This window comes from Chaetodon trifascialis, chromosome 4, assembly GCF_039877785.1.
Source record: "Chaetodon trifascialis isolate fChaTrf1 chromosome 4, fChaTrf1.hap1, whole genome shotgun sequence".
Taxonomy (NCBI): Eukaryota; Metazoa; Chordata; class Actinopteri; order Chaetodontiformes; family Chaetodontidae; genus Chaetodon; species Chaetodon trifascialis.
In genome coordinates, this window is record NC_092059.1 from 22,920,457 (window position 1) to 22,936,854 (window position 16,398).

The following is a 16,398-nucleotide window of genomic DNA, read 5'->3' on the forward strand; positions in this document are numbered from 1 at the left end:
CTTTAATACATTACCTGGTCTCCTAGCAGCACAAATGACATATTGTGCTTTTAAACGCCATCAACATGAGGTCCAAAGAGTGTGACATGAGTGCTGAACATACTCTTTGATTGACAGGTGAGCTCTTGTAATTGCAGTGCAGGAACTCCACAGCAGTGACCGAATGAAATGAGGAAAGGTTAGGAGGAAATTCATTGGCCATTTATTAATCATTTGACATTTTTTAAGTAAAAGAATATTGCAAATTCACTGGTTGCAAACATGAATAAAAGCTTCTCTTCTGTCATACTAAATTGAGCATCTTTTGGTTTTGGACTGTTGGTTGGACAAAAGCAGCAATTTCAACATATCAACATGTGCTTCAGGAAATTGTGATCAGTTTTAGCTATTTTCTGACATTTTATAGACTAAGCAATTGATCATTAACTTCATCCCAAGATGCAAATTATCTTGAGACCAACAAAACAAAAACGTAAAAGTAAAATGTAAAAAAGTAACACAGGATGATATTTAGTAAAGCAACAAATGTGTATTCAGATTACGTAACCTATGTGCCTATGTTTGCATGTATTCTTCCATCCATCATCCATGTGTTTTCAGCCAGGACCAGAGAGAGACTTAGCCTGTGGGCCACTCCCAGTTAGTCCATGCATCATTGGCTCACATCACATCACATGGGCCTCTCTTTCACCCATATATGGAACTTGGGGAGGGGCAAGAGGGGAAAAAGCATGAGAAAGGGTTCCCAGAGCTGAGTGAGCAGTGGAGGGTTCACTCTGCAGGAGACTGTGGAGGAGAGAGACAGAGAGATGACAGAGTGATAGATACAGAAGCCATCCTGATGGGGATGTTGGGACCTCACAGTGACAGTCTGTTCCTCTTGCAGATTCTATCTTATTCTAGTTTATTTGCATCCACACGGCAAATTGTGTAGTCCACTCTAGTTTTGGTAACTCTGTGATGGAAGTTTTTCTTGGAAGAGGCAAATGGGATTTGTTAATGGACTTGTCAGTTGGTAAAGAGTGTGGTCAAGGTGACTAGAGCTGGTATCTACAGCTGAAGTAAAGTGGCTGCAGGCAGCAGTCGATCACACAGTTAGTCCTGGCTGTTAAGAGACGTTAACAAGAATGTCGGAGCGATGCAACCTCAAGACCCTGACAGCAGCTCTGTGCTGCTTCTACCACAAGAACGCTGTCATTACTGCAAAGGTGAGAGAAAGGGCGGAGTGTGTGTGAGGATGTCTGTGTGTTGTGTGTCAGTGTGTTCATATCTTGTGTGTGAAGTTTTTTGTGCATGCTTGCATGCTGCAGCTTTTATTATTTGTGTTGTCATGCCTTTCTTTTTGCATTAGCCTACATTTGTGTGTGTCCATTGAGTATTAATGACAGAACATGTTGCAGATGTGCTCCCATGCAAGCATAATTTTTCGGGCTCCCCTAAAAAGTGCATGGTAACACTTCCAGCCAAAGCAAAATCGAATCACACTGAATAGTCCTCCTCTTTCCATCAGTCCCTCTGTGAGCTGAACACTGGGCTTTTATTACTCGGACCAGACGCTCTCATAAATGACCAACTGTGTGACTGTCTGACTGTGTGTGTGAGTGTGAGATATATAGCTGAGTTCATCCATAACTAGTGCTGGCAGACAGACACGGCAGTGTGTGAAGGCAAGGGTGAGACAGAGATAGTTATAGACTGAGAGGTACCAGGACAAGGGTGATCGTCCTCATGAGGTGATAAATTACGAACTTGTGACAGTTTGTCTTCTTTATGACGTCAGTGAAATGTACGAATGCCATTAACTTGATTGGATGGAGCGAGCAGCGGCGCAGCAGGCTGAGGTGACATGTTTTGTCCCCCCTGCAGATCAGCCAGGAGGTGGTCAGCTCTGTGACTCCTGGACCACGTTTACATCTGCTGTTAAAATGTAGTCTGTGCCTGGGTAAAGGAAGACACGTTAATGTAAGGTGTAGATTCATGTCATGCTGATGGGGTCAATGAGAAAGTTTAGTATGGTAGTTTTGTTCAGTTGTTCACGATCCCTGTAAGCTCCCAAAGCAGCCATTCAGCATTTATAGTAAATGATTTTAATTCCCATTTGGAGAAATAGATACAGCATTAATAGAGGAAACGAGAGCAAAATCAAAAGTCAAACATACAAATGCAGTAAGTAGACATAAACAAATGTCAACTAATGATTATAGTAACATAACCAAATTCATTACAGCGCACAACCATCAACACCATTGGAGTCAGAGGCTGTCACTGTGGTTAGAAACATTATTTACCAAGCTTCTGCTCTTGACTGGCCCACCCAGACAGCATGCCGTATCAAAAACTGAAGATTTACCTCCCAGGAGCACACAAAACAACCCACTGACAGAACAGTTTCACAGCAGAGTCCATTAAATGACTGTTCTGGAGCTTTAAATCATGCCACACACTCGACATCCTCTGTTTGCCCAGTCATGCTTGCATTGTAAATGTTCAAATCTGGATTTTCCCTGGGCACTTTCATGAACATTAAATCTCAATTTTTAGACAGACACAGATGAGAAGTCCTTAAAGTGTTCATAAAAAATGGGAATATGAATGTCGTCTACATTTCCATGACAACTGGGGAAACTCCATGTGTGAGTGTGGTCAACATGAAGCATTCAGAGCAAACTTTCTCATAAAAATCAGACATGGAAAAACAAGAAAATTGGGATTCATAATCAACGCCTGAACTCACCACCTCCTCTAACATCATATGATTAACTCACATGAACCACTGAAGTCTTCAAAACCCTAGTCACACTGTCACAGGAACATTGAGCATGCTACAGAGCAGCTTTGAACTCGTCTGGGTCGGAGAAACTAATGGATTTGTGCTAAAATATAACTGTCTGCTGAGCCAGGTGGCCTCTCACAATGACCGGATAGGCTGAGTCTGTGAGGAGATCATCCTGAGTTTATACTGATGTTGATCCCAAAGTACTGTCTGGGTGTCTTTACAGAGTGTCAGTCTGGCAATACGGGTGTCTTTGATGGCACTTGAACTTGTCATCAGCATGTGTTATCCCTCGAGCACTGCCTTTCCTTCCCCCTTCATCTCTGTCTCTTTATTTTCTCTGTTAGCTCTATCTCTCTATCCCCATGACTTTACTCTTGATTCCAAAGAGCCCGGGGTTTTATTCCATTCCTTTTCCCTCATTCATCATTTTCTCTTCCATCTGTCACTTTGGGAAGTTGCCATTTATCCAAAGAGAGCCAGCTTCTTGCTTCTGTCTCAAAACTTGTATTCTCAGTCATGAGGGACCCCACTGACCCATTTTGAATACCGAACCTGAACGTTATCGACACAGGGAACATGGGAGATTCAGCAGATTTTATATGTTGTACAGTATGTCATTTTAACTGAAGCTGAGCAGCACAGATTACATGTGATCCCAGTGGGACAGAATCTACTACAAAATAAACACACAGTATAGTAAGATGGAAAAAGCTGTTTGTCTGTCATCAGTCTTTTGTGGCAGTATAAGCCTCTATTTCTCTCTAAAAATGATGGAAAGGAATTCACAGAGAGCTCGAGAGAGTTTTAGCTCTTAGCACAGCAAGCACTTTAAGTTAAAAATCCTCCAACTTTACCCAGAGTCCCGTGCTTCAGGATGGCTTTTGTGAGCAAATCCTGTCCAGTAATGTTTTATCAGATATTCTCTGTTCAGACCCAAGTATGTCTGTAAACCAGCAGCCTCACAAAGCAAAACTTCATATCTCAGGCTCAGCTTTTGCTCGTCTGGAAACAACCGGATTCAATCCAGCCTTGTTACATATATAAACAACATGCCTGACAGTGTGTGCGCCCATGAACGTTACATTTATAGGTGCTTGCTGAACATGTCATTCCCGAATCATAGGTGTTAATATGAAGCTGCAGCAACCTCCACTTATTCTCTGAAGGCTTTGCACCGATTTTGGTACCCGTCTGCCGGGAACTGCTCCCATTCACAAGAGCATTAGTGAGGTCAGCCAAGATGTTAGGTGATAAGGTCTGGCTCGCAGTCTGCGTTCCAGTTCATCCCAAAGGAGCTGGATGGGATTGAGGTCAGGGCTCTGTGCAGGCCAGTCACACTGTTCCACACCAACTCTGAAGAGTGTGGAAGAACTTGACGGCGGTTTCCACATACTTTTGGCCATGTAGTATAGTAACCACTCCACAAACTAAATGATAATATGACTCCCTGCAGTGCCTTCTGAAATCTGAAATTTGCTTTCTGAACAGCTGTCAAGGAAGGGTCTGGGACTCTTGGAAAAGATTTTGCCTCTCGATAATACTTTAGCAATTGTTTTGCAGGAATTTAAATCAGCAACCTACTGGTCTCAAACCTGTTTATGAAACATTTCGCATTTTTAGTAAAATCTGAAAATATAAATACAATCAACAAGGACAGAGAACATTTTTTGGACCTTTCCTGGTCTCAAATAAACACAAAATAAAAACATAAATTGCTAGATTCATTGTTGACACAACATAAACACACACACAAACATACCCACTACACAGCAGTATCTCAGAGATGGCTCTGATGATAAACCCTGTCCAAGACTGACCAGTCAGATGCCTCCCCTTCTAAACACAGGATGAAGCATCTGTTTAGTTTGGTGTAAACAGGAAAGGTGGGACGTTGTGATCATTGAGACAAGATGTAGAGATCCAGAAAGAAAAAGATTCAGAGGTATTAGCTTTCAGCAGCCTTCCTCATCTTTGAGACCGTCCAGCCAATTAAATGGAAGAGACAGAGACTGTGCATCCTGTCCTTAGTTAGTGCCACACTGTACTGAACTAAAACAGCTGAGTAGAAGAAATAAGATTGCGTCAATTTCCCCCAGTGTTGCAGAAAATAAATATGCTTTCTGGATTAATGAGAAAGTTTTTGCTCACGCGCTGTCCCAAAGTTTCTCTTCATCCTTCTCTTGGGTGCATTTTCCAAAGTAGCAACACCTCTGACAGTTTGCCTTCATGTCGCGACTTCTCAAAACTTCACCAGGAGGTAATTCAACAGCACACAGTACAGCAGCTAGAGGCAACAAGAAACAAAGAGTGCCACAGGGGGTGGAGGGGTGGGGGGCAGAAAGTGATGGCAAGAAATCCAAAGAGAGAGACAGATAGACAGACAGAAGAGGAAATCCCAGATAAACAGGAGACCAAACTGTTGGTATTTTAATGATGATGATGATGATAATGATGATAATGATGGCTCTTGTGAAAGCCATTTGATGTCTCCATGGCAATACTGGAAAAACATACAGTATGTCACAAGTCATTTTAATAACTGATTTTTTTTTGGGGGGGGGGGCAGGAAACAATTTGTGAACCTTTTAAGTTTAACGCAGGGAGCTTGTTAGCAAACAGTTGCTTATTTACACATCCAGCAGTTCGGAAGCAGCCTTATCTTTCATCTGGAGTCGTGTTTGTGTCCAAGATTCTCTCCTTTTTAGCTCTGTTTTGCAGTCTGTGGCAGCTCTTGAGGGAAATGTGTGGCTCTTCAGCTCCTGCATGCTTCAGTATGTTCTCAAGGTAGTTGCGAGCTGTGTCTGTCTGCTGAGCAGGTAGTGCACAGTGAGAGCTGAAGGAAACAGCTGCCTGCTGCAGCCAAGCCTGCTGCTGTGAGAGCACTCACAATGAACTGAAACAGTAAAATTGTGGGACAAATAAGCAGTTACATAAAAGAGAGTGGAGTTCCAGATTTAGCTGGTAATTCTCTGTAGGTTCATTCCTACCAGGCAACACCTTCACGTTGTCGCATTGCTTTTACAGTCATTTGATAGATTGCCATTATAGAAATAGCAATTATAGTTGCTTTAAGCACCAAGTTTAAAAATCTTTTGGAGATAAGTTTGGCCAGTGATCAACCAAGCCAACCAAGAGTCTGAAGAAGCACGCATGCAAGACACCTAATGTGCACCTGTCGTGTGAATACAAACGTCGTGATCTGCCTTTTTCTGCCTTGTTTCAGGGAACTGAAGCTTCCTTCTACTGTTGTGAATAGAAGTTACTGTGACAGTGTTATGAAAAGGCTTAAAGCTCTCACAATTGCAGCAAGGCAGAAAGGAAAGAAAGAAATGAAAAGATTGTCTGATAGTATTTTATTTGTATTTCTAAACCTGCTTTATTGGTGTATTGACTCAAAAGCCCATTTTAATTTGAGAAGTACTCGTGGGGTTTTCTTTCACCATGATATACACTGAGCTTCTGCTCACCAGTGTCAAAGCCCTCTTACCAGCTTTAAGGCTAGTTTTTTATTTCTCATCCCCCACGTTCTCAGAGTAAATGGATGACGCTGATCAACTGTAGGTCAGTGGTGTCATCCAAGAATCTTGGGCTAAGTGCTTTCTTTCAGCTCTCACATCATAATACAGTGCATGGATTTGGGAAAGATGAGGATTTTAATATCCACTGGTGTGTGCATGTGTACACGTGTGTGTTCTGATGAGGAATCAAGGTTTAAATGCTAAAAAGCTATTGGTCTTCACCTCACTGAACTCAAAGGACAAGCAGCTTACAGAGTTGTCCTCCACGTCCGATTGGTCGACACCAGCTAAGACTGGATTGTCACAGCAACAGAAGACCTGGTGTTGAACTCATGTATCATGTCTACACAGATACCTTTCAAGAGTTAAAAAAAAACGTTCTATTCTTGTGGAAAATCCAGGAAATCTGAAGAAAATCCAGTGACTGGTGAAATCCTTTTGAACAATGCTCTTTGTTTTTTGTTGGTCTGCAAACTGCTGCACTTCAATGCTGAGAAAGAGATTATTTTATGGCATGTCATCTTATTTAGACATTGGAGAGAAACAAAAAAAAAACCAAGATAGTGAAAGTGAGAGTGGATGACATGCTTAATGGTCCTCTGCTAAATTTAAATCCATTCAATCGTCTTTGCCTTTAGACCAGTAAGTGCGCTGTTATTTCATTTTAACAATTCTGAGTGCCTCATGTAGCACAGGTCTGTACAGTGCACGTAAAGATGCTAAAATCCTTAGCGGAGTAGGGATTGATGCATCATAGTCATCATCTGATTTGTAGCCACTATTCTGGAGCGGGACAGACTATATTATACAACACAGTGCAATAAATAGTACACAACAGTGGAGAAATACATCATGACAGCACAGTGGCGGTGCACGCTGCTCGACAGTATGAAGTGATTCTGCACACTACCAGGTCATAGTAACAGTACTCCAACACTTAACCCCTGAGTTTCACAGTCTATGAGTCATTCTGTGTCGGTCAGTATCACCCTGATTATAGATAAACAACTGGTTCAATAACTGCACTGAGATGAAGTGTCACTGGAGATATTTCACCTTAGCTTCAGTCTTATGAAGGTGTCTGCTTTTATGGTTCAGTTAGGAAGCTATAAACTTGCTGAACTCGAGAGCACTGAGGAAAGAGCAGGAGGAGAAGTCAGATAGGAAAGGAAATAAGGATGTTGGGGGAGACAGGCAGGTCGGCACAGCCCTCTGTACTGTTACTGCTGTGTTGTGGTCCATGTACACAGGGTGGTTCAGTATAAATGCAGCTCTGAGGATGACATCATATTGCAGGGTCTTATTAAAGGCCGGCCTATAAAAAAGCACTCCCGTTCACCATCTCCATCTCTTCGTATTTCTCGCTCCCGTCCTCCTCTCCCTCACTCCTTCCATCTCTCCCCCTCTGTCCCCTTTTCCTCCCTCCCTGCTCTCTTCCACTGTTCTGTTCATCTTATGTACACAATCCATTCATTCCCTCCCTCTTTTTTTTTTTTACATATCTAGTCATCCCTCCTTCCATACGTCCTTGTCTCCTTGCTGCCATGCATCCCTGTTCTCTACAGCTTTGTTCATCAGTCCTGCTGGCAGTATAGCTGCATAAAAGCATCTCATCGTCACTGTGGAATGAATGTAATCACAGACGTGACTATAATGAATAACAAAACAGCAAAATATTTATCATTGAATCAGTCATTTACTAGAGCTCCAACACAAGCCAAATAAACTGAAGTTAATGCGGCCACCAGCTCTTATGTTTTCAGGTATCCAGTTCAGCTTGACTCACTCTGAATTTGTTGTGTAATGCCGGCACAACAGGAAAAACATGCTGCCTGGGCAGCAACGGTTGTAATGCGCTGCTGCATTAACTGAATGTAACACAGAACAAAAGAAATGAGGACAAACAGAACAAAAAGCAAAACTAAATCAAGGTGACAGAACCTCTAAATCTTCCCCTTTTTAAACTTTTAATCTCCCTCTGTCTTTCTGCCTTCCTCAGCAAAAACAGTAAAGAATCGATAATGAGCTGTGTAAAACACAAAACACTGCTGATGGTCAGACCAGTGTCATAGTGGCATTTTGTGACAGAAAGTATACTGATGCGTTATGTTGTACAGATATTAATCTCTGTGATCCAAGTGAAGCAATAAACGGTAAAAAAAAATAAAAGTTTTTTCTGTTGTTTACATTTTTTTAACTAAAATACCCAGTCGCAAGAGGAAGAAATCAAGAGAAAGTGTTAAGAAAAAGAACTATGTTCAAACTACAGAATATTTCTGCTGCAAATGATGATGTAATTTAAATTTTCTGTGTTTTGCATTACAGTACTTTCATTTAGCTGATGCACATGGCCAAAGTGACTTCCAATAAGTGCATTCAAAGTGATACATGTAGAACAATAAGAGAATAAGAAGTAGAGAAAAGGGTTTTTTTTTATTTATTCATCGAGTTGTTTGTTTAAATAGATTCTAATACGGCCAAACTACTTGGCAATTATGTTATACACAGAATCACATTCTATATAGGGTGAAATCAATGACAGCTCAATTCCACTGTCACATGTCCTTTCCACTGCTGTACCAGCACAGTGTTGCACACAGTCACGCAACACGAGGCAGGCTGCATTGTTTGGTGCCTCTGTTTCAAACTGGAAACAAATCATAAAAATCACTGCATGTGCATTACGACACGGAGCCTGCTGTGCTCTGCTCTGTTGTTTTCTGTACAGGAACTGTAATAGGATACACTGATTTCCTGTCAAGCATAGAGACGTGGAGGCTGAGGGCAGAAGGGTCTATTCTAATGACTTTAGAGAGAGAGAAAATATGAAAAAAGAGAGGTAGAGAAGCCACAGAGAGGGAGAGCAAGCGGTGTCGACATGAAGGGATCCACGAGGTTTCAGTTTCATAGGGCGCTTTAGACATATTTCCAATTTCATTTTCATGGCTCAATAAATGTGTATGTGTCTCACTGTCACCTGAGTCCGTGTTAACCTCTTCATTCATGCAGGTTTGGATCAAAGTCTTCTTCAGAAAGCTCCTCCATGTTGAGCCTCTGAGCCTTCAGTGCTTTAACATTCAGTGTCCTCGGGCACTTTTTTGAAGGTCTTTTTACACCAACCAGCTGATTTTAGCAGCAACAGCAGGCAGACCTGCTACCAATGATTTCCAGGAGAAAAATTACAACTATGTTGCAGCTATACAGCATAGCATTATCGTAATAATATACAATCAGGCACCTAGCAGCTACAGTAGAGCCGTCGTCTAGTTTTCTGTGAAGTGTGTGAAGCTCAATGTGTTAAAAAGTTAGACAATTTATATATATATATATATGCCACAGTATATACCATTATACCAAGTTTTTTTATGCATCCCCATTGGTAAGACTACTTACCACAGAAGAGATGGCAATAAAAAGTAATACAACTCAGTATATGTAAATACATATTACTGAAAGTTTCACCTGTCAAGTGTCAGTGCAAGTTCGGGGAAGTGTCTGCGTCACTTGGCTCTGTGTGTGTGTTTATGTACGTCAGGTGAGGGTGTGTATGGAGGCAGGTCTGGGCAGGTGGGTGGAGTCAGTTTGGTGACATCACATTTGGAAGCACCAGGTGAAAAGCCAGGAGAGGAAAATCACTGAGCGCAGAGAGAGAGAGAGACAGACAGTGTGTGTGAGCATGCTGCTCCAGAGAAAGTCTGAGGAAAGATTTGTGTGAGTTTGAAAGTGATCTGTTTCATACCGGAGGGGAAAAACAAAGGGTGTGCGTGTGTTTGCTATGAAGTGTGTATTTAAGGAATGGCGAAAGAGGGAGCGTTGCAGAGACCCAGCAGCTGTCATGTAAGTGTGTGTGTTTGGGGTGTGTATGTGTGTGTGGTGCAGGTGTCTGTGCTGACTCTGCATCCTGTCAGGTTACCAGACCTGTCTGTCCTTCACTTTTCATTTTTCCAAACTTCCTGACTCACTGCCGGGATCATCGTCAGTCTTTTATCTGAATAAGATTAAACCATTCAGTCTGTGTTCCTCTCTGTCGCCTGCCTTAGTGCAAATGCTTTGGAGCTTCATACAGATGTAGCGGCCTCGAAATTCCCCTAATCTCATGCTGGGGCCCTGGCGGGTTAGGGTTAGGGTTAGTCAGGTGTCAGGTGACCTTCATTTAATTTGGTTTTATTATGGGTCTAATGATACAGCATGCTGTGGGTTGTACAGACTGTGAGGTCCTGTCAGGAAAATGACTGATTTTGGGCTAAATGAATAAAATTGACTTGATTTTGTCTTTTGAAAAAGTCACATGTCTTTTTGTTTAGGAAGGCTTTCATTTCTATAATGGAGCTATTTGAAAAGTTTTTCGATTCACCAGTCCATTATGTCATGGTGTGTGTAAGTTGTGCTGTGCCTTACCATGTGTTATAAATTGCTGCAGTGATTTGATGTATCCTGTACATTTCTAGTTTGCTTTGCCTTCAAACTACAAGATAAATCTGAGGCTTCACAAAAAGCAGAAAATTCTATATCTGTGACATAGAAGTTGTGTTTTACGTTTTTGGTTATAAATTACTAAATAATTTTGCCTATTCAGACCTCTAAAAACAAAAGTAATCACATGGTCAGAGCTCACTAACATACTCATCTTCAGCTGAGGAATGTGTGTCGGTGTGTAGGATTTAGTGGCATCTAGTGGTGAGGTTGCAGGTTGCAAACAACTGAATACACCTCACGTCATCCTCCTCTTCCAAGCACAGGAGAACCTACAGTCCTCTGGAGCCCCTCTAGAGTCAGTATTTGGCTTGTCTGTTCTGTAGAAACATGGCAGTGCAACTTTGTAGAAGAGGACCTTTAACTTCACCTTTGCTGCCATGCACTTGTTTCTTTACATATATTTCTTTCAATCTTCTATGGTCACTCTGGAGTCACAGGAGTAACATTTCTCATTTATGTGCCTCTGAGCTTTGACTCCAACACTGTTTGTGCTGGAGAATCATTTTTGTGATCACTGCCAGTCCTGAGGTTTGTCTCCTACACCTCTGTAACCGCACACATATACACTATGGTCCATATAGGAAATATTCAGCATTAGCTGTCATCAGCGCCATGATGGTGAAGACACTGATGTCATTTCCTGTGTGTTTTTCCACAGAAGTCAAACACAGAATTAATTCTCTTTTGAATGCTTTTTTCTCACAGTTCTCCAGAGATCAGTTCATCCTGGACTGCCCTTCAGAGAAACTTCGCAGAGAGCTGGAGGAAGAACTAAAGCTGGACTGCGAGGAGCTAAGAAGCCACGCGTGGTACCACGGAGCAATACCAAGACAGGTAACACACACACACGCACGCACGCACGCACGCACGCACGCACGCACACACACACACACACAAATCTGAGTCATGAGTCCCTCCCTTTAAAAGCCTGGTTAAAAACTTGTTGAACGAGATCACCTATTATTAGACTGACACACTGCACACACAGACACATTATAGTTTAAATAGTGGCCTCAGCAGTAGAGCTGGGGTTATAACATAAGGTCAGTGTATAAAAAGCTCTTTCTGTATGGTGCGTGTGTGTGTGTGTGTGTGTGTGTGTGTGTGTGTGTGTGTGAGACTCAGAGAGAGAGAGACAGATTGTGTGTTCCCTCTGAAAGCCAGCTGTGAGATGTAATCATTTTTAATAAGCTGCTTCCTTTGGCTAAACTAAACTACCATTATATACTACACAAACACTTGCTTAATTAAAGTCTGTAACTGTGTGTAATGGGCTGACTGAGTGTGTTTGAGAGAGAGAGGCAGTAAATTTAACAAGAGTGTGAAAAAAAGCTCTTTTAGATTTTTGAATGAAATGAATTTTGCACCTCGTGACATCACAGCTTTTGATTAGAGGTGGGCATTTCATTTTCAACCAAACTTGTATTTAATGTTTACTGGCAGGTATAGGACCACTCATTGGAAGTTAGCGACAACAGTGTTTTGCATTTAGACTTGTTTAAGGTTTTAGATTGATTATTTTCTCAATTAATTTGTAAATTATTTTGCCTATGAGATGTCAAATGTCCATCATGAGTTATTATGAGTGAAATTGTTTGAGCAAACCATCAGTCCAAATACATTGAGTTTGTTATCATAAATGACAAAGAAAAGCATCAAATATTCACGCGCGAGAAGCTAAAACTCGAGTAATTGATTAATTGACTACTTGTTTCAGCTTTACTGGCATGTATTAAAATATACAGATAAAAAAACTTCCATCTTAACCTTGGAACAGTTTGTCAAAAAAATCTAAAACTAATGTTAATCTGAACTCAGGGTCTATTTACTCACTTTTTCTGGAGCCTTCAACCAAATCTTGTGGTGTTGCACAACAGATGGAGATGCCTTAGCTGTCATCTATGAAGCTCACTGACCTGAAGAATAAAACTTCCCTCAGAGCAGCTTAAATCTCTGAAAAAAGCTTGGAAATTGACCTTTTTTTGTTTACTATCTGTGTGTATCTAGCTGCATAAATACTGTAACAGGTTGAGGCTTTAAATATCTTCATGTCTTACGCAACTGCTGCAAACCAGACGGCTCTGAGCTCATAAAGAAGGTGACAGTATAACAGCCTGCCATTATTAGCTTTAATTAAATGTTTGGACTGTAAACAAACACGGTGTGCCTGTACGTGTGCCTGTATGTGTGTGTGTGTGCGTGTGTGTGTGTGTGTGCGTGTGTATGAGCATATGTAACCTTCTGTATTGTTCCAGGTTGCAGAAACCTTGGTGCAGCGTGATGGGGATTTCCTGATCCGTGATTCGCTGTCCAGTCCAGGAAGTTATGTTCTGACCTCCCAATGGCGAAATGCTGCACAGCACTTTAAAATCAACAAGAAGGTAAGACCACATGTGCATTCATGGAAAACTGATTAACACTTTATTCATAGAATTTCCAGAAGAATTGTAATATGATCACATCCTACAAGCAACCTGAAGCAGCACCTTAACAACCTAACAGTGATCCAAAGCCATCAGTAATGAATGACTCATTAGACCAAGGTAAACAGATAATATTGTTGAAGGGTCTTTAAAGTCCAATAATCTCTGGAGTTTAGGCCCAGTTTAGTCCATCAACACGTGTCAATGGGCCACAAGTGGACCTTGCTTCTTTTCAAGGGGTCACAGAGAAAATGTTGGAAACCACCAATTAAGAACTAATGCATAATTTCATTTTGATACCTCTCTCCTGCAGGTCGTGATGTTGAATGAAGCCTACACCAGAGTCGAGTACCGACTGGAAAGGGAAGGATTTGACAGTGTTCCTGCACTCATAAGATATTACGTTGGCAACAGAAAACCTGTCTCCCAGGTGGGTATCTGATTTTTACACATAAACTGTTCATAGGTTCTTGGTTGGTCTGTTGGTGTTTAATGAAATATGTAAAGCAGTGTGGTTTCCTAATTGGAGCACATAAGGGCTGCACAAGCTTCGTTAATATTGTGCAAAGCCACTATGTGAATGCAGCCTTCATTCACCGACACGACTGGATGTCAAACACCATCCAAAAAATGATTACAACAGCCTTTCTAGCTAATTTTAATTATACTGTTTTTGAGTGTCATATCCTTTATTCCATGAAGAGAATGTGTTTGCTAGAGAAAACATTTGAGTTTACTGTAGTTTGTCTCATCTCTTCTTCTATCTGTGCACTTTAGGTGGTAGGCGCCATCATCTTCCAGCCAATTAACAGAGGGCTGCCACTCCGCTGTTTGGAAGAAAAGTACGGCTTGTCCAACAATCAGCGAGATCGACTCATAGCGCAGGAGAGGCGAAGTCAGAAGCGCCTCAGCCTCAACATCACCAATGGACACACGCATGACAACACACACGCCGGACAGGACGGCACACACTGCCGGGACAACGGCGTGGGCCGAGGCAGCCAGCTCAGGTGGGTACACAACTGGAAACCCGCACACACACTGCGATTAACACGAAGCACCAGTATCCTTCAGTGGCTGGAGTGATGTGTGTGTTTGTTGTTTAAGGACAATCACATATTCAGCATGTGTGATTTGTTAGATTTAACAGTTACCGTGTTAAAGAGCGTCGTTTTTTTTTACTTCGAAGTGACACAAACGTATTACTGAGTGGGTCGTGAGCTACAGACCAAACAACATGCTGTCTGCTGTATTTGAAATAATGGGGACCCACCTTTACTCAGTCATCCTCTCTCTTTGTTTCTCTTTCTCTCGCACTCTGAAACACTTAAATCAACCCTCTAAATCCCTCCCTGCTTTTAAGCTTTTAACATGTAGCCTGGAGCTGTGACCATTCATCATCCGGGCTGTAGACTGTATATATGACGCATTCCTTATGTATCGTAAGTCGTCTATAAATAAAGAAATGTTGTACGACTTCTCGGCTGAAAGAACAGAAGTGTGTAATTTCATGCTGCATAAGAACACATGGAGCATAATGTATGGAGTCCATATCTGTCTCAGTGAAGAGACGGAGCGAGACCGAGGAAAAGATAAATACGTGTTCCAGAGGAGAGCAGAACAAAGACAGAGAAGAAGAGAGGGGTGCAGGAAGGAGGAAAGCTCTGTAAGACAAACGAAACAATAAAGAGGAATAAGAGTAAGAAAAGGTCTTCAGAGGGTTCTGCCTTTGTTTCCTCTCTTTATTTCTCCTGTATGTTTATGTGTAAACATGTTTATTGATATTAATTCTCAAAGTCCTCTTTCTCTCAGGATGAAGGATCGCTGCGGCAGCCAACCAGCAAGTCTCAACCAGGTCCAAGAGAGGCGACGCCCGCTCAAGGCGCACCAGTCAGAAAGCTACCTGCCTCTCGGTGAGTGAACGTGAGATTCTTAAGGTCTTCAGACGAAGTCCTCATAGCAGCTCCGGAAACGTGTTCCTGGTGACTGAAACAGCCTTTCAAAAATCTCCCCCCGTGTTACGCAGTGATTGGTCAGGTGTGCAGAGGTGTAGGAGTAAGGCAAGGTGGGAACTTTTGACTATTCAAAGGTGTGTGTTGCATTGTGTGACTCATTGTTTGTCACTCCTGGCAGGCAGACAGCAGCTCCACCTTTAGTGTGATTATTTGGAACTTGTAGAAACACTTATTACGTTATACAAAGCTTGTTTGTTTGAAGCACATTAAAGCCTTTATTCACTCTTTACTCTGATGATGATTTTCCTGAATGAATGTAATTCAGATGAGAAAATCTGGAACTTAAAACATGGTCTGTGTGTCAAACCATGTTTCTTTCATTCCTCTCATTTCATATATTGTTCTTGATTCTTCTTCTTCTCTGTAAGCTTTACTTGTCTCCTCTTCTCCCCAGGATCCAAACCTCAGCCCCAGCAACTTTCTGACCCTCTCCTCCCGAGCCAAAACCCCAAGTCTCCAGTCTTTCGGACGGGCAGCGAGCCGGCGCTGAGCCCCTCTGTCCCACGGAGATCTGCAGAGCTTCTGGCAGGTCAGTAGACCTGGAAGATAATATCCATTACAAATCAATTCAATACCAGATCCACTCAACCTGAAGATGACCTTTCAACCTAATAGTTATGTGCTACTTGGTAACCATATTATCCACGTGTTCGGGATGTAGCTCAGTGTATTGTGTCACTAAGGAACGTTCACCAAACCATATATGAATGGCTTTATTGTGTTCAGATAAGTATGGCATCTTGTACCAGCTACACATATTTCTCACATATTCATTATGCATAATAATACACGTTTTCTGATTCAAACGTATCCACAGAAGGAGACAGCAGACAGACTGACAGGCGTCACTGTGACAGAGATGAGAACTGTCTTGTGTTGCTCATGTGTTTCTAGGCCAGGCCATCCGGGGCTCTGACAGCCAGCTGTGTCCTAAACCGCCTCCCAAACCCAGCAAGGTGCCTCTGGCTCGACTGCCTCGCTCCCCCTGCCTTCAGCCCCTGGTTCCCCCCTCCAGCTCCTCTGGCCTCACAGACTCCTCCCCCAGCTCCCCCAGGCTGGCTGCCCCTCCCCTGGACTCCACGTGTGTGGAGAGTCCTGGTTCTACATGGAGGAGTGGAGGTAACTTTATATTTGATGAAATGCATCCACAGGAAATGTGAATGACTTACACGTTTGAAGCTGTTTGTGAA

General features: G+C 42.2%; 1 protein-coding gene across 3 annotated transcripts in view; it reads left to right on the forward strand.

Moving 5' to 3' along the window:
* The window catches only part of bcar3 (BCAR3 adaptor protein, NSP family member), a 42,155-nt gene that overhangs the window by 20,339 nt on the left and 5,418 nt on the right, over positions 1–16,398 (forward strand). The window contains exons 1-8 of one of the 3 annotated variants that reach the window (XM_070961656.1): positions 1,033–1,208; positions 11,476–11,604; positions 13,026–13,151; positions 13,507–13,623; positions 13,971–14,203; positions 15,006–15,106; positions 15,603–15,737; positions 16,103–16,327. In XM_070961656.1, coding sequence (XP_070817757.1) covers positions 1,128–1,208; positions 11,476–11,604; positions 13,026–13,151; positions 13,507–13,623; positions 13,971–14,203; positions 15,006–15,106; positions 15,603–15,737; positions 16,103–16,327 — 1,147 coding nt within the window. In that variant the 5' untranslated portion in view covers positions 1,033–1,127. Of the gene's footprint in view, positions 1–1,032; positions 1,209–10,019; positions 10,132–11,475; positions 11,605–13,025; positions 13,152–13,506; positions 13,624–13,970; positions 14,204–15,005; positions 15,107–15,602; positions 15,738–16,102; positions 16,328–16,398 lie in introns of those variants that run through there. The other 2 variants (XM_070961657.1, XM_070961655.1) reach the window with 2 other exon arrangements.